General features: G+C 46.5%; 1 protein-coding gene across 1 annotated transcript in view; it reads left to right on the forward strand.

Moving 5' to 3' along the window:
* The window catches only part of CDH13 (cadherin 13), a 638,997-nt gene that overhangs the window by 114,701 nt on the left and 497,422 nt on the right, over positions 1 to 26,874 (forward strand). Inside the window, exon 2 of the mRNA XM_056862383.1 lies at positions 25,482 to 25,593. Coding sequence (XP_056718361.1) covers positions 25,482 to 25,593 — 112 coding nt within the window. The remainder of the gene's footprint in view (positions 1 to 25,481; positions 25,594 to 26,874) is intronic.

Genomic DNA, 26,874 nt, shown 5'->3' on the forward strand with positions numbered 1-26,874 from the left:
TCCAGGTGAACTGACCTCTATCAGCTGGAGATCAATTGTAATAGTAGGAGATCTCCAGCTAGTACCTGGAGGTTGGTAACCCTACCTGTAGCAATTGTATCATGGATACAGTCAGGGTAGCCAACCTGGGTTGAGAAATTCCTTGTGATTTAGGGGCAGAGCCTGGGAAGGGCAGAGTTGCCAAATTCCAGGTGGACCCTAGAATTCTCTTGGAATTACAAGTAATCTCCAGACTACAGAGATCAGTCCCCCTGGAGAAAATGGCTGTTTTGGAGGGCAGAGCGGGTCCCTCCCCTCTCCAGACCCCACCCTTTCCAAGCCCCACCCCCAAAATCTCCAGGAATTTCCAACCCTATAACTAGTGTTGCCAACCTCCAGGTACTAGCTGGAGATCTCCTGCTATTACAATCGATCTGCAGTCGGAAGAGATCAGTTCACCTGGAGAAAATGGCTGCTTTGGCAATTGGACTCTATGGCATTGAAGTCCCTCCCCGCTCCAAACCCTACCCAACTCATGCTGTGTCCCAAAAACCTCCTGCTGGTGGCGAAGAAGGACCTGGCAACCCTACCTATAACAGAAGGAGAAACAGAACGAAGGAGCAGATTTCTTGGTCTGCTTTCCAGAAAGTCTCCTCTTATGCCTGGAGACTTTTTTTTTTATTTCTCGTCTTTTCCTCTCCCTGCTGAGCCAAATGCAGAAGGATGGGAAGTGGGTAAAGTAGGACCCCGCTGGTGGTCATGAACCTACACTCCAGTAGGCCCTGTCTCCAGGGTTTCCCTTCCCTGTTGCCAGTCCTTCTGCACTGCAGGGAAATTCAAGGCTAATGGGAATGTTCTGTTCATGCTGAACATCTGAGGAATTCGGAAGGCTGAGTTGCGATAAAGCTAGCAGCAGTTATCTGTAAGAGGAGGTGATTAGGTGAACAGCAGATTTTTTTTGTCTGTTCCTGTATTGTTCTGGAGGGCGATGGGGAATGGTCTAGCGTAGCCCAGTCTCCTCAGATCTTGGAAGCTAAGCAGGATCGGTTACTTGGATGGGAGACCACCAAGGAAGACTGTGCAGAGAAAGGCAATAATCAACCATCACTGCTTCTCACATACCTCAAACACATGAACACATGGAGCTGCCTTATACTGAATCAGACCCTCGGACCATAAAAGTCAGTATTGTCTACTCAGATCGGCAGCAGCTCTCCAAGGACTCAGGCAGAGGTTGTTCACATCACCTACCTGCCTAGTCCCTTTAACTGGAGATGCCGGGGATTGAACCTGGGGCCTTCTACATGCCAAGCAGATGCTCTACCACTGAGCTACGGCCCTTCCCCTATGGGGTTGCCATAAGTTGGCTATGACTTGATTGCACTTATCATAGAATCATAGAGTTGGAAGGGACCACCAGGGTCATCTAGTCCAACCCCCTGTACAATGCAGGAAATTCACAACTACCTCCCCCCCTCCCCCCCAGTGACCCCCTACTCCATGACCCGGAAGATGGCCAAGATGCCCTCCCTCTCATGAACTGCCTAAAGTCATAGAATCAGCATTGCTGACAGATGGCCATCTAGCCTAAGCTTAAAAACCTCCAGGGAAGGAGCACTTACCACCTCCCAAGAAAGCCTGTTCCACCAAGGAACCACTCTAACTGTTAGTAAATTCTTCCTAATGTCTAGGCGGAAACTCTTTTGATTTAATTTCAACTCATTGGTTCTGGTCAGATCTTCTAGGGCAACAGAAAACAACTCGGCACCCTCCTCTATATGACAGCCCTTCAAGTACTTTAAGATGGTTATCATATCCCCTCTCAGCCTTCTCCTCTTCAGGCTAAACACACCCAGCTCCTTCAACCTTTCCTGATAAGACTCGGTCTCCAGACCTTTCACCATCTTGGTTGCCCTCCTTTGGACACGTTCCGGCTTGTCTACATCTTTCTTAAATTGCAGTGCCCCAAACTGAACACAATGCTCTAGGTGAGGTCTAACCAGAGCAGAGTAAAACGATACCATCACTTCACTTTACAGACACATTGGCCGAAAACTCACGGTCGCTTTAGCCTCCTTTATTCCCTGATCCAGCCAGGATCGAACGCATGTGTTTCGCCGAACATGCGTTCGATCCTGGCTGAAACAGGGAATAAAGGAGGCTAAAGCGACCGTGCGTTTTCGCCCACTGTTCTGGAATTTCATTCTTTACTGCATTTCATTCATCTTGAAATCTAACTTAAACTAGTAGAATATCAGGAGTACAGAGAACATGCACCTTAAACGAAACATATGGAGATCTGTGCAGGTGCCATGGTCTGTACAAAATGCAGCAACAACAGTGGAGAATTCCTGATGCATTCGTTCAGCTTTGGAAACAAGACTCATAGAATCATAGAGTTGGAAGGGGCCAGACAGGCCATCTAGTCCCACCCCCTGCTCAGTGCAGGATCAGCCTAGAGCATCCCTGACAAGTGCTTGTCCTGCCTCTGCTTAAAGACTGTCAGTGAAAGGGAGCTCACCACCTCCCTAGGTAGCTGGTTCCACCGTCAAACAACTCTTACTGTAAATTCCCCCCCCCCGATATCCAGCCTGTACCTTTCCGCCCGTAATTTAAACCTTTTATTATGAGTCCTATCCTCTGCTGCCAACAGGAAGAGCTCCCTCCCTGCCCTCCTCTAAGTGAGTGCCCTTCAAATACTAAAAGAGAGCAATCCCGTCCCCCCTCAACCTCCTCTTCTCCAGAACTGAGAACTTGGGAACTGAATCTGAATCTTACGTTTTTATCTTCCCCTTACTCAAAGCAAGTTTTAGAGGGTAGCCATGTTGATCTGAAGTAGAACAGATAGATTCGCGTCCGGTAGCACCATAGGGATCAACAAGACCTTTCAAGGGTCCCACTCACATCTGACAAGGGTTGATCTCTAAGGCACTACTGGACTTGAATCCATCTCTTTTACTCAAAGCAAGTCCCAATGGCATATTCTCCCCAGTGCAGAATCAAACCCAGTTCCCCAAATTCGAGTCCACCGCTCCAAACCACCACTCTTCCCCACTGCGCCACTCTGGCTCTCATTTTTTTGACAGCTTGCATTTTTTGTCGAGACAGGTGCTGCTTGTTTTGATAGGACCCGTTTACATGCATGATCAGAGATGCATGATCTCCATGATCAGAGAAGCATGCTGAATATATTAGGTGCTGTGGAACACAGGCAGGACGGTGCTGCTGCAGTGGTCTTGTTTGTGGGCTTCCTAGAGGCACCTGGTTGGCCACTGTGTGAACAGACTGCTGGACCTGGGTCTGATCCAGCAGGGCCTCTCTTATGTTCTAGTCAAAATGAATACTAGTCATGATGCATACCTCTTCTCTCCAGGATCAGAGGAGCAGGCCTATTATATTAGGTGCCGTGGAACACAGGCAGGATAATGCTGCTGCAGTCGTCTTGTTTGTAGGCTTCCTAGAGGCACCTAGTTGGCCACTGTGTGAACAGACTGCTGGACTTGATGGGCCTCGGTCTGATCCAACAGGGCTTTTCTTATGTTCTTATGTTCATGCAAAGTTGGAAAAGTCTTTTACTGCTTCCTTCTTTTAGCAGTTGTCAACAGTCACACAATCGTCCTTGGACTCTACTCTTCATTCCCCCCCCCCGCAATGAATGCTCTCTCTCTCTCTCTCTCTCTCTCTCTCTCTCTCTCTCTCTCTCTCTCTCTCTCTCTCTCTCTCTCTCTCTCTCTCTCTCTCTCTCTCTTGCAGCTGGTTGTGTTCCCTGCTGCTTTTTGCTGTATCTCTAAATACTATAAGCAAGGCCGAGCTAGTGACATTGCAATTTGAGGGCTGGAGTCCTGATACTGAAAATAGCCTACAATTTTCTTGCCGATTTGATACATCGGTTCACGCTCTTCGCCAGCTCTCCCTCTTTTTAAACGGCACTTCTGTAATCGCCACAGCTTTTGTGAATGACCCCTCTACGAGGCAGAATAAAAGAGGCTCATATTCTTCTCGACTAAATTACAGATATTTGTGAGCCAAACCATATACCTCTTTAAGAAGAAAGTGTATCGATTAAGGATTTATAATCTCTCTTCTCTCACCCCTCATCCATCCTGTTTTTTTGTCTGGAAGACACAATGGAACAGGCCCTCTAACTGAATTTGTCCTGGCAGATGATGCTTAAAGTTGTGGTTGTGAACACCCCTGAATTATTTTGCGTTTTTTTGCCAACGGTGAATGTGACGAAGAGCAAGAAATACTATTTCATGCAACTTAGGGTTGCCAGTTCTGGGATGGGAAATACATGGAGATTTGGGGGGGGGAGCCTGAGGAGGATGGTGTTTGGGAAGGGGAGGGACTTCAGTGGGGTATACTGCCATAAAGTTCACCTTCCAATTTTCTCTAGGGGAACTGATCTTTGTCACCTGGTGATCAGTTGTAATCCCAGGAGATCTCCAGCCACCACCTGGAAGCTGGCAAACCTAACTCAACTACTTAACCTGGGGAACTCCTTGCCTCAGGAGCTGCTGCTGGTCTCTGTACTTTTGACAAATTAGTCAAGGAATGCTCTCTCAATAGCTTGCAACAGGCAACAGGGGCTAACTATAGCTGATACGGCAGATCTGTGATAACTATACTACTGTGTTTAGGACATATTATGGGTTTGCAGCATGCATAATCCTGTTGTCACTGTACTTTCTACTAATGTAAAACTCTGCCTTTCCCAGGCATTGTCCCTAAATCTACAGAACTTTCCCAAGCCAGAGCTGGCAACCCTACCTGCTAGAAATATGAATGGCTTTCTTCCCACTCCCATTCTAGAAATGCCACTAATAAAAATTCTTGTACCTTCCCTTAAAATCCATACCAATCTTATTGTGTGAACCGAAGGTCTAAAATCTGCTTGCGTTTCACTGTGGATTCACTTTGGTTCAGCTCCATCTCCCCTGATCCTCTGCCTTTTATGTGCACTTTTGAAACTGCCTGACATGGAATCAGATTATTGATCAGTGTCATTTGTATTTTTGGCTCGCTAAGGCCTTAGGTGAGTAGCCTTCCTTTGTGGAACATGAATGCATACCGAAGCGAGGCTGGGCTTATGCTCTTCTGAACTGTGTAATAATCTGGTCTCTGGTCCCATGTTTATTATAATTGGAAAATTGCACTGTAGTATGTATGGTTGCCAGGTATCCATCGGGTAGGTTTTCCAATTGCCCGGTGGGGGTGGGCAAAAGCCCGCCAATCCGGGCTGCCCATTGACTAGCTGAGGGTTGGCGGGCAAAAGAGAGCTACATAGAGGGGGAGGTGTGTAATGTGTGCACGTGCACAACCAGCTGGCTGATGCGTGTAGGGTTGCCTCTTCTCCTCCAGTGGGAGGATTTTGCGTTTAAGCGCGTGCGCCCGCACCGACACACACACTGCACTTCCGGTTTAGAACTGGAGGTTCTGCCTCGCAAAGGGCCTTTACCTCTTATTTTGAGTGGTAAAGCGGCCCTTTACCACTCAAACTAAGAGGTAAAGGCCCCTCACGAGGCAGAACCTCCAGTTCTAAACCGGAAGTGCCGCGCACGGTATGCACGCTCGTGTGCACAATTGCCCGCCGACCCTCAGGTGGTCAAAGGGCAGAGGGGGCAATTGCCGGGGGATTGCCCACCACCAGCGGGCACCTGGCAACCCTAGATGCGTGTCTTGTGTGTGTAAGGTGCCTTCAAGTCGCAACTGACTTATGGCGACCCCTTTTGGGGTTTGTGTCTGACCAGCCATAAATTGAGGCCTCGGCCTGGTCACTGTTGGTCACTGTTCCAGAAATGACATCATCACATCACTGACAACATGGAAGATGCTGTGGTATTTGGCCAAACTTTATGGTAAAAACAGCTTCTACCATAGAGTTTTTACCCAAGTAAATCATAGGCAAAGTGATTATGTCACTTCCGGAAGTGACAGCAGCCAAGCCAAGGCCTCAGTTTATGCCCCCCAGCAGGATCCTGGCAACCCTTTTTGTATAACAGGAAGGAGGCTGCCGTATAATGAAATGGAGGATGCTTTTTATAACGACAACATGATTATAATATATTCCACTGCTTATTATATGTATGATCTTGCTCATACTGCATTGCTTTCAATTTTGGGGAGTCTATTTTTTCTGCACAGCTTATGACATAGTATGTCTAGTGTTGCCAGGTCCCTCTTCGCCATCGGAGAGAGTTTTTGGGAGCAGAGCCTGAGGAAGGAGGGGTTTGGGAAGGGGAGGGACTTCAATGCCATAGAGTCCAATTGCCAAAGAGGCCATTTTCTCCAGGTGAACTGATATCTATTGGCCGGAGATCAGTTGTAATAGCGGGAGATCTCCTGCTACTAACTGGAGCTTGGCAACCCCAAGTATGTTTGATACTTTTATTTCGCATTGTTTCTAATTTTTTGTGATCCTAGACCTCTTGATTGTTGGACATCTCGTTATATTTGATTGCATTGTCTTACATCATGATCCGTCTTAAGCCTCAGCAAGAAAGGTGGGGCTATAAATAAAGTAAATAAATACAGCTCTTTAACCTTGTGTTGACTGAAGAGTCTTACTAGTAGAGGCGGGGTAGAGAGGGACCGTTCCACCATCTGGTTACTGAGCACTGCCTATTTGTATTAATGTCCCTGAATTTTGCGATAACTTGGTTTGGAATACAAATTTGTCCAGCTCCCAGTGTTCACTTGGATTTATTACAAATTGAGCATCATTTTCCCAAGAGTTCTTCCCTGGCTTGGAATGCAAAACAGGCAGGCAGATAGATGCTGATTTTGACCCTCTCTGTCTGGGACATGGGCGAACGGCTGGTGAACATTTTCTACCGTGCTATTATTATTTTTTTAAGAGTCAGTTTGTCCTTTGCTTCAGGCTAACGTTTAATAGAACCAAGACGAACGGAACGTAATTGATTCTGAATACTAGTATGCTATCTGCTGTGGCGTGTTTTCATTTGTCAGGCTGTAGAGATACAAAAGGGCTGTGATACCATTTTGGAGGGGAGGCGTGTGGGACTTCTTCCCTGCGTTTTTGTGCGGGGCCCAATTTCACAGAGAGCTGATGTACGCACAGCTGCAGGGAAGACTGGTTGAGCAAAGAGAGGTCAAAACCTGTGGTCGTGATCCTAACCCCCATCCAAACATTAATAATTCTCTGAACTTTGAGGATGGAACAGGATTGAATATCTCTCAACCCTTCCCCCAGCCTCTCAGAGATACTGTAAGGTCTGAGTTCACCTGTTGAATCCCAATCACCAAACGTCCAGACAGGGTATTCTAAGAGGCTGGTTTATTTGGGAAGCATAAGGTGAGTAGCAGGAACTTACAGGGAAAGGTACGAGGACTCTAATGGGGGGGAACGAGCAGGATGGAACATATACAGAAAACCAAAGGCACAGTTGGATACCAAGCCAAGCCTGGTTCCCACAATAGATTACAGTTATCACACTAATGGAGAACAAGCAGTCATAATAACCTTCTAAATAACACAACCTTGGAGGGCAGCTGCGCTCCTGGGCTTGGAGCTCACATTCTGCCCCACCTCCCCTCCTCGCTCGATGGGGCGGGTTTGTCCGGATACAAGGCATGGAACTGACGTAGTAGGCGAGGGGCGGAAACATGACGCTGTTTAACCCATTCGTCATGGGCGGGGCTGAAATGCTTCCAACGGACTAGGTACTCCAGCCCCCACCCCTATGGATACAGGAATCAAGGATCTTGGAAACCTCGCAGTGTTCCTCCCCCCCACACACCATTTCGGGAACCTCTGGGGGATCTTCTGGATGCCACTGAGGCCCCGGCACGTATTGCTTCAGTAAACTGACATGAAACACCGGATAGATTCTCTTCAACGTTTTAGGGAGTTGCAACTCCACCATTACCTCGTTAATGATTTGAGAAATAGGAAAGGGCCCAATGTACTTCTCACTCAGTTTTCTAGAGGGTCGGAGTGACCGCAAATTTTTTGTGGAGAGATATACCAGATCCCCCACCCTGAAGGTCCAGCCGGGAGCCCGATGCTTGTCAGCTTGGGCTTTATATTGGGGAGCCGTGGAAGGGCGGATAAAGCCTTGTGCCAGATTTTTATCAATAAAGTCCTTCAGTACCGTCTTTTCCTTGGGACTCATAGGATAAATTTTACTCTTGGTTAGTTTCTCCCCCCCCCCCTCAATAGGACAGTCCGTCTTGCGGTGGGGGGATAGAACGTCACACTCTTTAACATCAGAAATGTCAGCAAAGTCCAGATACTCGGGGGGTAATTGGGAAATGTTGGACACCCCCCCCCCCGACCTCTGCGGTCGAGGCAGGAACATTGACTGCCACCTCCCTTCGGTGACGTTTGCATTGTGGCTGAGCAAACTCAATTGTTTTTGCTACCCCGTCAATAGTGGGGCCGTGCCCACATAGCCAGTTTGCCCCCAAGACTACTGCATAACAAATGCCTGGCACAATGGTAAAGTGTATTTGCTCCCAGTGATCCCCCACTCCCATGGCGACTCTGCTTGTCCGTTGGTCAACGCCCCCCACTACCGTCCATCTGGGTGAATTGAATGGGTTGGGGTAGGGTGATGGCTTTCACTTTCAAAGCCTTGAAGGTGTCATCATTAATTAAAGTGTGGGCGCACCCAGAGTCAACTAAGGCTTTAACAGTTATTTAGGGGGGGCCCTTGTGATGCTGTAAGATGACATTCAGATACATTGTGTCCTCCACATCTCTTACCATTAATGGAGGTTTTGTTTGTATGGGCACAAGGGTCTGTGGCGGTCGTTCAGTTGACTGGTCGCCCGTTGGGACCAGGTTCAGGGGCGAAACCTCTTGGGTTTCCTCTTCATCCGAGGAATCCTTGTCCGGGACAGCAGCATTTATAATCCGAGACCCGGAGGGGTCAAATGATGAGATGGCGAGATCCATGGCAGGAGACGTCGCAGGAACCTTGTGTCTGCCGACGGTTTTCCGATGGTTGCTTCCTCCCTTGCGTTCCGGACTCTCCTGGCGGGGACTCGAGTTTGACCGTTCAGATCGCACCGGGCAGTCTGCGGCAAAATTGCCCACAACTCCACAGATGAGGCAGGCGCCGCTCTGGATCAGTTGGACTCGCTCAGTCACAGGAGCCGTCCTCCGTGGCGGCTGTGCGGGCATCTTTGAGGTTGCCCGCTCCTGCCACGGCTCCACTCCCTTAGTTCTCTGTCTGGACAGGGAGAGATTTTGCCACCGGCATTCCACTTCTTCCATGAGCAGAATCCAGTCTTCAAGTGCAGGTGGATCCCTCTGCATATAAGCCCAGTTCAGCACTTCAGGATGCAATCCTTCTCGGAAGTACTGTACCCGGGAGGCTTTGCTCCAGTCCACAATTCTACTAACGAGCTGTTGGAACTCGTTGGCATACTCTCTGACCAACTTAGTGCCTTGGCGCAGTTGAAGAATGGCAGCCATAGCTTTTTCACTTCGGAAAGAGTCTTTGAAGTCCCAGGCTTAGAGCTCACAGATACTTTAATGGAATTGAACCTAGGGTATCATGTATGCAAAGCATGTGCTTCACCACAGAGCTGTGGACCCTTGGAAGCCTATGTTAAGCTGTCGTTTCAGATACAGAGCTGCTTTCTGGATGTTCTGTAGGTACTCATTGGGATGCCAACTTCCAGGTAGAGCCTGGAGATCACCTGGGATTACAACTGATCTCCAGATGACAGAGATCAGTTCCCTTGGAGAAAATGGCTGCTTGGGAGCCTGGACTATATGACATTCTACTAGGGCTGCCAGGTCATAAGAACATAAGAAAGGCCCTGCTGGATCAGACAAAGGCCCATCAAGTCCAGCAGTCTGTTCACACAGTGGCCAAGCAGGTGCCTCTAGGAAGGTCCCTCTTCACCACTGGTGGGAGGTTTTTGGGGCGGAGCCTGAGGAGGCCAGGGTTTAGAGAAGGAAGGGACTTCAATGCCATAGAGTCCAATGGCCAAAGTGGCCATTTTCTCAAGGTGAACTGATCTCTATCGGCTGGAGATCAGTTGTAATAGCAGGAGATCTGCAGCTGGTACCTGGAGGTTGGCAACCCTAGCTGTGACTCACGAAAGCTCAGACTCTGCCAGAAACTTTGTTAGTCTTTAAGGTGCTACTGGACTCTTGCTCTTTTTTGCTGCTGCAGACAGACTAATATGGCTACCCATCTTGGCCGTTTATCAAAGAAAGTCTGTGAACCATTTTGTACTGTCCAGCCTCATTACCTATGAAGAAAAACCCTCTCGTTCTTGCCTCACATGAACACATGAAGCTGCCTTATACTGACTCAGACCCTTGGTCCATCAAAGTCAGTATTGTCTACTCAGACTGGCAGCGGCTCTCCAGGGTCTTAGGCAGAGAGGTTTTTCACATCACCTACTTGCCCAGTCCCTTTAACTGGAGATGCCAGGGATTGAACCTGGGACCTTCCGCATGCCAAGCAGATGCTCTACCATCTGAGCCACGGCCCCTCCTTCTACCACTGAGCCACGGCCTCCAAGAGGACCTGTGTGGTGTAGTGGTTAAGAGCAGAGGACTTGAATCTGGAGCTTGGATTTTGTTTCCTCACTCTTCCACATAAAGCCAGCTGGGTGACCTTGGGCCAGTCACAGTTCTCTCCGAACTCTCTCAGCCTCACCTACCTCTCAAGGTGTCTGTTGTGGAGAGAGGAAGGGCAGGCGATTGTAAGCTGCTTTGAGACTCCTTAAAAGTAGAGAAAAACGGGAGATAAAACCCAACTCTTCTTCTTCCGTATGGAGCCCAGATTTCACAACAGGCGGGGCTCTTTGGAAGTTTTGACAGCATCCATAGCCCAGGCCTGAACTCCAGTTCTGATTCAAGTAACACTTTGCGGGAGAGTGTATTTGCTCTGAGTGCTGGTGATGGGTATCATTAGCTCTTTGAGAATTACACAAATGGTTTTTGAAACCGATAATCACATCATTTATTTGCATAAAACCAACTGTAGTGCCCCCACCCCACCCCCACACACACATTTTGAGGTGGGAAAGGAAGACCAAAACTAATCTCGTATTCAGTAACACAAATGTATGAACTGCTGATGCAATTTAACAAATGCATTCTCGCTTTGCTGTCTCCCCCCCCCCCCACCACAATCCCACAAGTGTTCTGGAATACCTGGTAAATTATAGCTTTCGGTTTTGAAATCCACTTTTCTTACAACTTGGCGAACAAGTCTGTGATTTACCATGTCATTAACAAAAATAATTCTTTTTGGACAGCGGTAGAGGGACGAGATTAATGCAATTTAGTGTTTCATCTTCCAAAAAAATAGGTAATGGAAGTGCTGAGCAGATGGGACAGGTTTGTGATTTAAGGCATCCTAGTTTATTTCCTACAAACTGTGCTATCAAGTTTTTATCCTCCCCCCCCATACACACACACAAGCACAAGTGAAGAAGTAAACCTTGTAAAAACCTTCATATCACTTTCTGTGGCTGTTTAACAACTGTTCTGTGAGGTAAACGGCCAGTGTGGCATAGTTGTTAAGAGAGGTGGACTCTAATCTGGAGAACCAGGTTTGATTCCCCGCTCCTCCACATGAGTGGCGGATTCTAATCTGGAGAACTGGGTTTGATTCCCCACTAGGGTTGCCAGGTCCCTCTTTGCTACCGCCGGGAGGTTTTTGGGGTGGAGCCTGAGGAGGGCGGGGTTCAGGAAGGGAAAGGACTTCAGTGTCATAGAGTCCAATTGCCAAAGCGGCCATTTTCTTCAGGTGAACTGGTCGCTATCAGCTGGCGATCAGTTGTAATAGCGGGAGATCTCCAGCTATTACCTGGAGGTTGGCAACCGTATTCCCCATGCCTCCACATGAGTGGCAGAGGCTAATCTGGTGAACTCGATTTGTTTCCCCACTCCTCCACATGAAACCTGCTGGGTCACCATGGGCTAGTCACAGTTCTCTCAGGACTCTCTCAGCCCCACCTACCTCACAAGGTGCCTGTTGTAGGGCAATCCTAGTTGTTTTGTGCCAGAGAAGACAATCCTAGTTTTCAGCCTTGTGAACAGGGAATTATGACAACGTGTATGTATTTCTGTTTTAGTTGACCGTTGCATTGTTGCTGTTCCCATTTTTCTTCCACTTGGCTTCAGAGTTTGATGGTTTGTTAGTTCTGCATGTTTGGCTTTCACACTGTTTATAAGCGCTCTCAGAGTTGTGCTTTGTGATCAGACTTGGGTGAAAAATCGATTTAAACTTAACGCGCTTCTTGTGCATATGTCAGGGAGTGTCGTCACTCCCCCAATAGTGTGAATAAATGTAGAAATCTTGGTGCAGAAACATCTGAGCTGTTCTTGAGTGTTCTTGGCTGATGCAACTAGAGAACCTTTTCTGAATAGACCAGGGAGAGCTTTGCACATGTAAGCAAGTAGGAAACTTTCCGACTATGCATTTCCTAATGCAAAATATCCAAAAGATGGAAATGCAGTTGTACACCCTGTGGGCTTTGCTTCAGTGCATAACGGAAACACAAAGAGCTATTAGCTGTTGAATTGCAAACCATGCAAATTTTGAAAGCATCCCTACTAGTGAGCAATTTGATGTGCTCATATGCATTGAGCATAATACCTAATGCCTTTCTTTTAACTTGAGGCAGCAGATCTGCCTGTAGGGTTGCCAGGTCCCTCTTCGGAAACGGCAGGAGGTTGTTGGGGTGGAGCTTGAAGAGGGTGGGTTTTGGGGAGGGGAGGGACTTCAATGCCATAGAGTCCTATTGCCAAAGCGGCCATTTTCTCCAGGCGAACTGATCTCTATTGGCTGGAGACCAGTTGTAATAGCAGGAGATCTCCAGCTAGTACCTGCAGGTTGGCAACCCTATCTGCCTGCCCGAAGGCATGTGTAGTATACATCCACTGCCTGTGTTGAAATGAATGGGGACATCCATGTGTGCAAGAGCAGGAATACTCATAAGTGGTCAGTTTACAAAAGGAGCCCACAATAAGTGCTGATGCAGTGTACTTTCAGCCAATGACAGCAACCATTTCAAGGCTGAGTCCATGCTGCTTCGGGTTCCCAAAAACTGCCTCAGCAAATGCTGAGAGATTTTTGTGGGTTGGTGCCTGGAGGTGTGCAGAGTTTGGGAAGGATGTGCTCTCACTTCTGGTTGACACTCCAGGCTGCTGCCTCCAGTAGGGTTGCCAATTGCCCGGGGGTGGCGGGTAAACTACCGCCCATCCACCAGGCTGCCTGCCGGCCAGCTGAGGACCAGCGGGCACTACGGGCATGCGTGCGGGCACTGCAGGCTCATGCTCGCATGTGCGTGCAGACGCAGTATACATGTCACTTCCGGTTTAACCCGAAAGAGACGCGGACACTCTAGCACCCTCAGCTAAAACTCTATGAAAACCATAGAGTTTTGGCCGGGGTCGCTAGAGTGTCCCAGTCACTTCCGGGTTGAACCGGAAGTAACTTAGGCACATCGGGAGTGCAAGCACCCCGTGCCAGGTTTGCGCACACATCAGGCGCTAACGCCACGGCCCCGCGAAGCTCCCGCCAATGGAGCTGCGGGGCCTGGCAAGCCTAGCCTCCAGTCTCTGTGGTCTTTGCCATAGAGACTAGGGGAAATTCATAGAACATTACTGTGTGGAAGACATTTTGTTCTTCTACTCCAATTTCCTGGGGAGAAAAATTAGGGCTGCAAGCAGATAATTCCCCACTCCATGAGGGTAAGTGGGAGGTCTAATAATGCTATGTTGGAGGACCTCCTCTTTGTCAACATTTTTCTTTCTCGAACAAATTCAATGGGTTTCTTCCTTTCTGGGGAACAGCTATCATGGTCCTGGGATATAATGTCCTTATTGAACTTGAGCTGGATGTCTACAGAGCAATTCTAAACTAAATTGCATCCTTCTAAACCCATTGATGGTCAACGGTTTTCAAAGAGTATAGTTGTGTTCAGGATTGTACCGGCAGTATGCTTCCAACTGTCCTGAAGGCCTTCATATACTATCCTGGCACACACTTGCTTCTCAGTTTCTGACTTCCCTACTGTTTGCTGTCATCTATGGCTTCATTCTTGACTTCTGCTGTTCTGGCTGCCAGCCCTTGTAGACACTGTCTCAGACTTTCCTACCATGAAGTTCTACTGTGAATAGCCATGCCCAAGATGACACATTCATTGTTGTCCCTCTCCTACCTGATAGGAGTGTTCAGCTACACCACCACTCTGAAAATCCACGGCCGAGGTGGTCCAGCAGAGATTTTGTGGATTGGTTGCACGTTAGCAGGTAGTTGATGGACACTTAACCCTTGTTCTATTAAACCTTTGTGTGGATCAGACACACATCAACACAGAATCAGTAGGTCAATGGCCCAGCTCGTGCACAAGTGTCGGCTTTTTCTAAAAAGCTTGATCCTGACTTCCTTCCATCCTGAATTTTAAATGTAACAGAATTAGGCCTCAAACTTCAGCTTCAAACTTCCATTTCTTGCCCTGTTTCGTCTCTGACTTTGCTTACTAAAGAGATGTTAGGGAAGAATAACAAGGGGGGAAATCCTACCAAATATGAGGGGTAATAAACTTGGGTAAGGGGTCTTGTTTTGTTTTTAGACTGGCTTGAAGGCGCCAAAATAACTTATCGCAACACTTTTTCCTCTTGGTAATTCCAACTGTTCATCAGGGGGGGGGATGTAATCCAGATTTTTATTGCCTTAATACCATCTTGGGCTATGTACAGACATAACTAGAGTTGTGGAACAGCAATTCCTGCCTTGATAATTCATTTGGCAAGATGAATATAAAGCTGAGAAAGAGTTTTGGGCTGTTGGTTTCCCACAGCTGATGTATATCAAGTGACATTTTTAGGTAGTGGTCGTTTCTCTTGTTTCTTCCCTAGAATGTAGTTTATTTGGCAATAAGGACGTTTGTGGAGGGGAAAATAGCATCTGAGTCCCTGGCCAAAAATATATTTATTGAAGGTAACGTCATTTCAGTGGAATGTATACCACGAGTCCAGGGATCACTGGGAAACTCTTCATAAGTCTCAGAACAGTTTAGACAACAGTGTGAGCCGTGGGCAGCAGAATTATTCTTCCTTGGAGGATTTCCAGACAAAGGATGGATGTTGGTCAATAAGGGTGTGTGCTGAGAAAAATTTCATTACCGTTTCAGATCCAACGCTTTGAGAGGCCCAAAATTACTGCAATTGCTTGTTTTCGGGGAGGGCATTACTGGTTGAGGTTTAAAATCCATGCCCTGCTTTGCGTTCCGGATTTTCAGGACCATTTCTGTGCACCCACACTGCAGACACCATCCTGTTCAATGCACAGGCGATTCAAGGGTCTCCCATGCAGTAACCATTGCACATAACAGCACCAAAATCACACAGAACTCCGTCCTCCCTCTTCTCTGCAGCCCGCACAAATCTCAGCTGTATGCAGCAAAGCATTGTTTACACAGACTGGCAGCTGCCTTTTAAGGTCTCAGACTGAGGTTTTTCACATCACCTATGGCCTAGTCCTTTTAACTGGAGATGCCAGGAATTGAACCTGGAACCTTCTGCATGCCAAGCAGATACTCTACCACTGAGCCATGGCCCTTCCCCTGAATGGACACTCACATGTAGCTGCCTTATGCTGAATCAGACCGTGGTTCAGTGGTAGAGCATTTGCTTGGCATGCAGAAGGTCCCAGGTTCAATCCCTGGCATCTCCAGTTAAAGGGACTAGGCTGGTAGGTGACGTGAAAGACCCCTGCCTGAGACCCTGGATAGCCGCTGCCAGTCTGAGTAGACAATACTGACTTTGATGGACCAAGGGTCTGATTCAGTATAAGGCAGCTTCATGTGTCAATGTGTTCACCATTTGGCCCATCAAGGTCAGTCCTTTCTACTACACCTGGCAGCGCTCTCCAGGGTCTCAGGCAGAAGTCCTTCACATCACCTGCTTGCCTAGTCCCTTTAACTGGAGATGCCAGGGATTGAACCTGGGACCTTTTGCCTGCCAAGCAGAGGCTCTACCTCTGAGCTTCAGCCTCTCCCCGATATTTGTTCAAATACTGCTTTTTTCCTAGTAACTCAAAGTGCGGTACTCAATTCAGCCCTGAACTGCTGATGAGTCACCAAGTTATCCCCGCCACTAGTCGTGCTGAGCATTTATTCTCACTGACACCCAGGACTCCGGGTTTTCTTTCCTGCTGAAAGCTGCAAAAACTGGCCCCAAAGAGTATCCAGTATCTTGCATCCCACGGCACACGACCAGTTGTCTGTCTGCATTCTGTTTGGTGAGTCACAAGCTCTGATTTGGTTGCTGGGCAAATGAGTCATCCAGCAGATCGCTCTGCCGGTGAATATTCCTGCCTCGTGGCCACATGTCACTCACGACATCTTTTGCAGAGAGCCCGTGATGGGACCGAACACTTTCTACCTCTCCACCCCTCTCCACAGTCTTTTAAAAACTTTTTTTGTTTTCATTTTTCCTTGGCTGCAATCTTGTGCTGGCCCAAAGCTGTGTTTACAAAAGCAGCCTGTGATGTGGATCACAGCGTCTCAGTAAGATCAGTTTGGGAATGGAAGTCTGGTTTGCATCATGGCTTTCCCTATATGGAGCTCACACAAAGCTGCCTTATACTGGGTCAGACCATTAGAACATCCAAGTCAGTATTGCCTGTTCTGGTTGGTCATAGCTCTCCAGGGTCATCTCACCCAAGATGAGTACTACACTTGTGAGTAGGTGAGAGCCAGCGTGGTGTAGTGGTTAAGAGCAGTGGTTGGGAATGGTGGACCCAACCTGGGGAACAGGGAAATTAGCCTGCTTAAAGCCCTAGGAATCCTGCAGATTTTAAGTGGTGGGGTTGGGATTCCCATGTTAATGTTCTCACAAAAATTCTTTGTACCATGAATGGCCCAGGCTAGCCCAACCTCATCAGATCTTGGAAGCTAAACAGGGGGTCAGCCTGGGTTAGCATTTGGATGGGAGACCACCAAGGAAGTCCAGGGTTGCAACACATAGGCAGCCAATGGCCAACTACCTCTGAATGTCTCCTTGAGAACCCTATGAGGTCACCATAAGTCACCTGCAACTTGATGATACTTTCCACCCCCAGGTCCTTGTAGGCTCCCAGCTTGCTCATCATGGATGTCAGATGAAGCACAGATGGCAGCTGTTGTGTGAGATGTACCCTTACTCTGTTTAAGGATGGGGTTCATTCTCATAGCAAACAATGCTATTACTTTAAAATCTGTATAAGCATTGTATTTCAATATGAATTCTCCGTGTTGACAACTTTTTATGCAGATTCTTTTGAAAAATCTGCAATTATCCAATTAACATTGAACATGCACCAGTTCTCACACCAGTGGTAAGGAAATGGAAGTTAATCAGAGATTCACCAATGCTTGCAAACATTCAGAAGACTTTATTCTTTGCATATGACACCCTCCCCCCCCCACACACACACACATGCCTTTCTTACAGACTATTAATAATTTGAGGTCAACCAGAATCCATTCTGCAGGGATTTATTTTTGGTTCAAATACAAGCTATTATAAGATTACAGTTATAGTTCAAGGGCTTTTTTATTTCATTTCATTTGGGATCTAATGTGTGGCAAATATGTAGATCAGTGTTTCCCAACCTGTGAGTTGGGACCTAAAAGTGGGTCACAAAGTCTCTGAAAGTGGGTCACAGGCCAGCCTTCCCTAGCCAGTGTGGTGTAGTGGTTAAGAGCGATGGTTTGGAGTGGAGCTCTCCCTAGCCAGCTTGGTGTAGTGGTTAAGAGTGGTGATTTGGAGCGGTGGACTCTGATCTGGAGAACCAGGTTTGATTCCCCACTCCTCGGTGGAGGCTAATCTGGTGAACTGGATTTGTTTCCCCACTCCTACACATGAAGCCAGCTGGATGACCTTGGGCTAGTCACAGCTCTCTCAGCCCCACCTACTCCCCAGGGTGTCTGTTGTGGGGAGGGGAAGGACATTGTAAGCTGGTTTGATTCTTTCTTAAGTGGTAGAGAAAGTCGGCATATAACAACCGAATCTTCTTCTTCTAATAAATGGTCTGCGTTTTCTTGAGCAACTTTAGAGTAAAAGGTTCCATTCCTGTTAGAGGACTCTGGCTCTCAGTGTACCTATTTTGTTCCTCATTTTTTAGAGGCTTCAGAGAAGAGTTGACGGAAGATGTTTTTCGATATGGCTCTTATTTCAGTTTTATGGTTTTATTGTCCAAGACCTTGGTCTAAGAACAGGGGGAGATAAAGAAAGAGTTGTTGGTTTGTCCAGAACGTCTGGTTAGCCATTGTAGAAAATGGAATGCTGAGCTAGATGGGTGCCAAGGTCAAGTTTGCCTAGGGTTCCTAAACAACCCTGGTCCAGCCCTTGGTGCATCTCCATTCCATCATCATCATCATTTATTTATTATGGTCAAAGACCAGTTACATTAAAATATATCATAAATAATTAAAATAATATCTAATATTTGATCAGCTAAAACAAGAATTTAATTACACCAGCTTTTAATAAAATAGTCTATTTATCATGCAGACATTATGACATCTTCTTCTGCCTTATTACGCATGCCCTGGCACAAAATCTCACAACCTGATAGGTAATATCATTGGCACGTTCATCTAATAAAAGAGTTGTGTAGCTATCTCTAGCTCTGTATGGGAAGCTAGACAGGATTGGGTTGCTAAATATACTGCGAATATCTTGATAAAATGAGCAATGTAAGAGAACATGTTCAACTGTTTCCACCATTCCAGATTGACAAGGACAGAAGCGAAGTTCACGAGGGATGTGAGTATATCTGCCTTCAAGGAGTGCAGATGGGAGGGCATTAAAATGGGCCAAAGTAAAGGCCGTCCGATATTTGGGAAGATCTAAAGCATAAAGATAGTTTGCGGGAGCCAGAATATTACCGGTAGTGCTGTTCTCCACCACTGGGACTAAATGAGCCCTTGATCTATCAACTTGAAGGGCAGTATCGATCACCACACCAAGTCCATTTGGACTTGTGGGTCGCCATACCAAATAGGTTGGGAACTACTGATGTAGATATGTTTGGTCTTTCATTACGCATCCTTTTTTAAAGTCCTAGTGGGTGTTGTTACTTTGAAAAAAATCTTGATTCAATGGTGCAGTTACCTATGGGTTGGCATAGGGGTGCGTTTTTGAAGATTGTGTGAACGTGGGATGGGGGGAATCCCATTTATGTCCACTAAGATATGCGAGTGACATGATCTTGTTTATGCAAGAGAACAGGGCCAGGAATTAAAGAGTTATTAAGCTGATGCAACTGTGTGCATGTTTGGCATGAGTCTCTTGTAGAAGCATTTAGATATGAAATTTGTGGTTTGTGCAGAGACAGTGCAAGAGATGAGCTTCCTGGTTCCTTCCAGGACTGCAATTATATGAACAGTAATAAAACTCCCTTAATGTCCTTTTGTGCCATAAAAAAGCAAAGAGGGTGGTTTTGATGGGCTTCATAAAAAGATCTTATCCATGTGTATGTGTGAAGGGTTTTTAAACCAAAATAGAAGTGGAGAGATTTCTAGAATAAAAATCCACTTCCTCCCCCCTCTTTCGCTGTTAAGCCAGACAATATTAAACAATTAAAACACTTTTGATGTCCATTAATGCTTTGTTCTATTTTTGTCATTATAAATAAGTTTTTTATGGGAATATATGCCTACAGTACTTCACTTCATTATGAGGATATTTCCAGCAAGGTAATACCAGTAATTTCCATTAATCGTTTTGTGATAGGGCTCAAATTAACTTCTGCACCAACACAGTTATTTTCAGAGATTATTAGGTATGATTTTTATTCTGTGGAATTTGAGAGGCCTATTGGCGTGATCTAAAACCAGCAGCATTGTTTCTAGCAAGCGCCAGAGTGGTTTTTCTTTGACGCTGGTGAGATTACTCTGGAGTAAGGGCTTTGAATCTTACTTTAGCAAATAAGCAGTACACAAATCTGAATGCTGCACACCCCTAGATGCTGGTCTAGAGGGACTACTGGTCTGATCCAGCAGGGCTTTTTTATGTTCTTATGTGAGGAATCTTCCAAATGGATGACTGAGTCAGAGCTCACCCTGGCAGGAACTCAATTGACCAAAAAGGAACCATTTTATAGGGTGCTCCCTTTCATGGTTCTGAACTTTGGATGTCTCCTCTAACTAGGATTGCCAACCTCCAGATACTAGCTAGAGATCTCCTGCTATTACAGCTGATCTCCAGCCAATAGAGATCAGTTCGCCTGAAGAAAATGGCCACTTTGGCAACTGGACTCTATGTCTTTGAAGTCCCTCCCCTCCTAAACCTTGCCCTCCCCAGGCTCCACCCCAAAAACCTCCTGCCGGTGGCAAAGAGGGACCTGGCAACCCTACCTCTAACACTAGCGTTGCCTATCTCCAGGTGGGGATTGGAGATCTCCCACTATTATAGTTGATCTCCAGGCAACATAGATCAGTTCCACTGGAGAAAATGGATGCTTTGGAGGGTGGACTCTATGGCATTGTACCCTGCTGAAGTCCCCCCTTTCTAAAACCCCACCCTCCCCAGACTCCACCCCTAATACATGCCTAATACATTGGGTGCGGTGGAACACAGGCAGGATGTTGCTGCTGCAGTCGTCTTGTTTGTGGCTTCCTAGAGGCACCTGGTTGGCCACTGTGTGAACAGACTGCTGGACTTGATGGGCCTTGGTCTGATCCAGCAGGGCCTTTCTTATGTTCTTATGTTCATCATCAAGATTTCCTGTCTGTAATTATCCTACATGTGATAAATAATTATAATAAATACAGTTTTGTTTCCTTTTTATTCTTATAAACGTTGCCCAGGTGGTCCCTTGATCTGAGGACTTTGTCATGTTCCAATTCCAGGTAACGGAAGCTCACGGCAGCCTTACCTCTTCACTGACAAGAAAGCTGGGATTCATAGAGGCCAATAAAGTTGCCAAAATTTACATTTTCATACCCCACCTTTCTGTGCTCTACATGTGACTTTGACTCTCAGGACAGAGCCAAGCAATAAAAGGACAGGCAAGCCCCTTTAAAAAGAGATTTATCATCCCTGAAAAAATCTCTCTGCCAGATCTTAATAGCATTTCTTACAAAAATGACTTCAGTTAGCTATCAGATACGGAAGTGACACCATAGAGGTTATGAAGAGACATTCACAAACCTTGGTAAGTTTAAAGAAAAATGGAAGAAGATTAAATTCCAAACACAAACAGTCTCCGTCAGCCCTCCTGTATCTGTACACCCCACTGCAATAAAAAGGGGGGGGGGAGAAAAAGAAAAGGCTTGACTTGTGAAAATGGTCCCAGAACATCCCATACTTGTTAACATAGGTCATTTATGCACAGGAGTTTTACCTGAGGTTTGTTGCTTGCTGGACCCACACTTTCCTCGCTGGACCCACACTTTCCTGTTGGGAATCTATGCCCCAGCAGCGTCCAAGATCAAATTAAGTCCCTCCCCTTTAAATGCTGCTTTGTAATTGGCTTAGGAGCCCCATGGCGCAGAGTGGGAAGCTGCAGTACTGCAGTCCAAGCTCTGCTCACAACTTGAGTTCGATCCCGACGGAAGTTGGGTTCAGGTAGCCAGCTCAAGGTTGACTCAACCTTCCATCCTTCCGAGGTCGGTAAAATGAGTACCCAGCTTGCTGGGGGTAAAGGGAAGATAACTGGGGAAGGCACTGGAAAACCACCCAGTAAACAAAGTCTGCCTAGTAAACGTCGGGACATGACGTCACCCCATGGGTCAGGAATGACCCGGTGCTTCCATAGGGGACCTTTATCTTTTTTAATTGGCTTACTTGTAGTGCTTTCTGTGAGAGAAAATCAGGGTGGCTGTTGTCTGAAATGAATCTACATGCATATCCTCTTTGCCACCGGCAGGAGGTTTTTGGGTGGAGCCTGAGGAGGGCGGGGTTTGGGGAGGGGAGGGACTTCAACACCATAGAGTCCAATTGCCAAAGCAACCATTTTCTCCAGGTGAACTGATCTCTATCAGCTGGAGATCAGTTGTAATAGCAGGAGATCTCCAGCTAGTACCTGGAGGTTGGCAGCCCTAGGTATGCTTCATTTTCATTGGGTGGCATTATAGAATCGAATTCATAAGCGTCTGCTGGACAAACAAAGCCTTTGTTTCATTTCATGATTTTTGAAATAACTGAATAAAATAAATAATTGTAACCATGTACCCTCTGCAGATTAATCGGGTAAAAGAGGGAATTTGGGAAGGTCCCACCTTTTCTCCCCTTGTATTACAAGCAGTGATTTCTCTTTTGTGCCACTTATAAATGGTACTGATCCACTCTTCTTCCTCTGTATAAGGTCGCCCTTAAGTTTTCTTTGTATTTTAAATTCCTTATTCTGTTCAGCCTGTGTTGGGTTAATTGTGGCCAAAACTGCATGCTGGCAGATGGCTCCATGCGCCACTGGAACCCCGCTTAAGACAGTTTGGAGACCTGAACTGGTGCTTAAGTTATGGGCCGAAATCTAATTGCCACCCGTCTGTGCAGAGAAACCTGCAACTTCAGAATGAAATTAGCAGTCTGAAGCTTATGGCTTTATGATCTAATGCCCCTGAAGGTGATAAATAATTGAGAAGAGTTACAGTGGAACAAGTTGGGAAAATGATTTCTAAACCTGAAATTGCCCAATCTATTTTGATGACATTGAAACCGGCTAGTTGGAAATTAATTTTATGTTCTGTGCGGGAGCTTGTTTCAGAGAATCTGTGCTGTTAAAAGTCTCCTGTAACTTTCTGTCACAAGGGAGAAAAAAGGCGATATTTTATGCTGTACTCGTTTTAGGATGAGCAAGGTTTTTTTAAAAAAATCTGGCTGGTAGGTTTGCTGACCTCCAGGTGGGGCCTGGAAATGTCCTGGAACTGCAACTGATCTCCAGATGACAGAAATCCGCTATCCTGGAGACAGGGTTGCCAACCTCCAGGTACTAGCTGGAGATCTCTTGCTAACTGCAACGGCAGTTAGGGTTGCCAACCCTCTGAAACTGATAGATCTGTTCATAATGAACACAGTCTCACATAATCATATAGGTTATTGGCCAATGTGTGATTTTTTTCCAGGAAGTTCTTGCCCCTGTTCAGCATCGCTGTGGAAACGGACTTTCCATTAGGACTGATTCTGAATGAAAATGTTTGCAGAAGAGGTTGAGTAAAGTATGCATTAACACATTCTACTGTGTTTTGTACACTGAATAAATAGTGCATTCCTTAGAGGAATGCTACACCGGTCTTTGGAGGCAACGCAGCTGTGCTGCCTCCAAAGGGTTTTTTGGCCCTGACGAAACTCCTCCCGGCGTTAAAAATCTGTGTAACCCTCATAGGATTGCACGGGAGATATGCCACCTAAAAGGTGGCGTATCTCGCCAAAAATAAAGAGGGATGTTCCTGGCCCAACAGGGCTTTGGAGGCTGCCTAAAGGAGGCTCCTCCCCCAGCACAGCGTCGGAATGCCTCGGGTACACCTTCTGGGAAGCTGGGACGCCCTGGGAACGCCTCCTGGGATGCCAGCGCCGCCTTTGACGCCGTTCAGACGCAGGGCTAGAATGAAACATTTCTCTTGGCAGCCAGGCTGGATCTGAATTTTCATAGTCCCCAGGATCAGAGGAGCATGTCAAATATATTAGGTGCTGTGGAACACAGGCAGGGTGATGCTGCTGCAGTCGTCTTGTTTGTGGGCTTCCTAGAGGCACCTGGTTGGCCACCGTGTGAACAGGCTGCTGGACTCGATCCAGCAGGGCTTATGTTCTTATGGAGGAGAGGGTTATCTGTGGCTGCTAGTCCAAATGAATACTAGTCATGATGCATACCTGATCTCTATAGTATCCAAGGAGCATGCATATTATCTTAGGTGCTGTGGAACACAGGCAGGATGGTGCTGCTGCAGTCTTGTTTGTGGGCTTCCTAGAGGCATCTGGTTGGCCACTGCTGTGAACAGACTGCTGGACTTGATGGATCTTGGTCTGATCCAGCAGGGCTTTTCTTATGTTCTTAAGAGAAGACAGGTTAATTTTAGTTGAAAACTTTACCAGTACATGTATCCCCTACGCAACAACCTTTGGGTGCAATTTAGGTTTCATGTTTCCACAATAAGCCAATATGACTCCCTGGTTTTGTAAACGGTCCTAATTTTGCTTCCGCGTAGATCCTTATTTTTAGACTGAAAGCTCTTCCAGGCAGGATTCTGTTGTCCGAAACTCGTGTCCAAATCCATGTCCTTCGATGCCATTGCACAAATAGTACATTTTAAAAAATCTTTATTTTCTAGCTTGCTTTTCGTTGTGTGTCTCAAAGGAGCAAGCCATCTTGGGGATGAGAGAGAATGGTTAAGGAAGTAGACAAGGCACCCCTCCACCCAAAAAAAGGAACAGGAGGAAATAACTGCTAGTTATGAACTTAACGTTAGGCTCTTTTGACATTAACTAAAACTAGATTATGGAGGCCAAGTACTTCCTGGCAACTGGCAGGGGAGGGGTGGATGGGGGGGCTGACCAGCCATAAATTGAGGCCTCAGCCTGGTTGTTGTCGGCACATTGATATCACTTCTGGAAGTGAAATCATCATGTCGCCGCTGACGATGACAACATAGAAGAAGAAGAAGAAGAAGAAGAAGAAGAAGAAGAAGAGAGTTGGTTTTTATATGCCGACTTTCACTCCCACTTAAGACAGAATCAAACCAGCTTACAATCACCTTCCCTTCCCCTCCCCACAACAGACACCTGGTGAGGTAGGTGAGGCTGAGAGAGCTCTAACAGAGCTGTAACTAGCCCAAGGTCACCCAGCTAGCTTCGTGTGTAGGAGTGGGGAAACAAATCCAGTTCACCAGATCGGACTCCACCGCTCCAAACTACAGCTCTTAACCACTACACCACACTGGCTCTGTTTTCACCGTGGACTTTTGCCCAAATACCAGAGCATCTTCCATGTCGTGTCATGTGATGATGTCACTTCTGGAAGTGATGTCAATGCGCCGATGGCAAGCAGGCCAAGGCCTCAATTTATGGCTGGTAAGACCCCACCAGCAGGCTGAACAGTGCTGGGGGAGAGGGGGTGCAAAGCAGGAAATCCCTCTCCCCCAGCGAGGGCCTGGAAATCCTGTTTCATATGCAAAAATCCTCAAAGAGTCTAATTGTGTCTCTCTTAAAATTTTCTTGTCCAGTAATCAAAATGCACCATGGAAATTGGTGGCACGTGGACTCCAAAAACATTTGGCAGCAAATGAAATATTTCCTGAGCACATTTTGTCAAAGACACAAAGCTCAAATATCTGTTTGATGTACTTTGTTACTTGCATTAGATTTGGTTTTATGGGAGACATTTATTTCTTTCAGATTGTATGAAATGTAATTTCACACCCCAAGACAATAACTATTTTTTTTAAAGGATAGTGTGATGTGAGGGGATGACTTTTAATCTCCTGAAGGCTGAATTCCAAACCTGCTATCATTTGCAAAAGCCAGCGCGAGCGGTGAACGAGCAGATTTGAAAAGTCCTTTCCATTTGTTTTGCCAGGTGCTGCTTCTTGCATTTGCGGAAGACTTAGAATGCATCCCTGGATTCCAGCAAAAGGTTTTTCATATCCAGCACCCGTCTGAATTCACAGCGGACCAGCCAATTCTGAATGGTAAGAATGTTATTTTCATATGTCATTTGTTGCATGAACAAAAGTTGTATTAACCATATTCTGGGTGTTCCTATCACATTTTGAACATATCAGAGGATTCACCATCCTTATGACATGTTCCCTTGTTTGGTTTCTACTTTGTTCCATGGTATTATTATTTTTTTTAAAAAAAACTCTTCCTAATACTATATATATACAGACTCTGACCTTTTCTGTGTTATGACATTTTTATATTTATTAAAAAATCTCCTTTACTTTGATCAGTGGTGAGCTTGAATGTTTACAAAGAAATTGGGAATAATCCTACACCCTTTCCCCCTCCTGGTTTAGCCGTTGAGTGTTTTGGTCTGTTAGCGAGTGGCCACAGAGAAGAACTTTTGAGTTGTCCCTTGAAATATTCTCCAGCGAATGCTCTGGTTCGTCCTGGGCTCAGGAATCCGATCCAAGAGTTTTCAGTCATTTCAGAAGACTTTTGATCAGCATCGCGAATCTCGAGTGGCCGAATGTTCCCTTCTGTGGAGAGCACGGAGGCATCGGATAGCCAACTTCCATTTCCAGTGGACAGCTGTCAAATAAAAAATGTTGGCTCCGGTTGAAGATGCTTTTGGGGACTTGGCCACAAATGAGTGAAGGCCAAATGGACCGTAAACTCTTCATGGCGGTTTGCCCTTGAGCTGTTCTATACTCTGCACCAAGGGGACAGAATTGGAAAGAACATACTGCTACCATGTTGCTTTTTTGTGTGTGGATTTGATAGTCATGGACAAAGGGTTTAGGTGTCCGCATTATGGCTTCGGGGTTTGGTGTTTCTTACATGGCATGCCTGGAGTCTGGCTCTTCCAGAAGCAAATCGTTTCAGAATGGAGGTGTCTAGATGTGATATTAGCTGCATTATTTCTCAGAGGATTCTGGATGCTGCCGTGCCTCGACTTCGGGAAACTTTGCCATGTGGGTTTCAGGCCTGGATTTTGACTTGCTTGGGTTGTGACGGACGTGTACAGCTCTTAATCTAATTGCCCGCTGCTTTGAAGTCTGTGAAGCCAGCCTGGTTGCGTGGCCATGTGCGGTTGCTAGGGGATGCAGGGCCCTCGCCTGGACCTTTTCGCTATCTGTTTTTCACGTGTCTTTGTCGGGTCAAAAGGCTCTGAGGAGAGCTGCTCCAGCCTTCTCGGTTTCCCAATTAGTGCATCCTAAACATAATGCAGTAATGCCGGGGTTCGTGTCCTCCCAATGCTGTTGTTGATCAGTGGAGTGGTTTCTGTTTATCACGGGGGCACTTGG

This window comes from Euleptes europaea, chromosome 17 (assembly GCF_029931775.1).
Source record: "Euleptes europaea isolate rEulEur1 chromosome 17, rEulEur1.hap1, whole genome shotgun sequence".
Lineage (NCBI taxonomy): Eukaryota > Metazoa > Chordata > Lepidosauria > Squamata > Sphaerodactylidae > Euleptes > Euleptes europaea.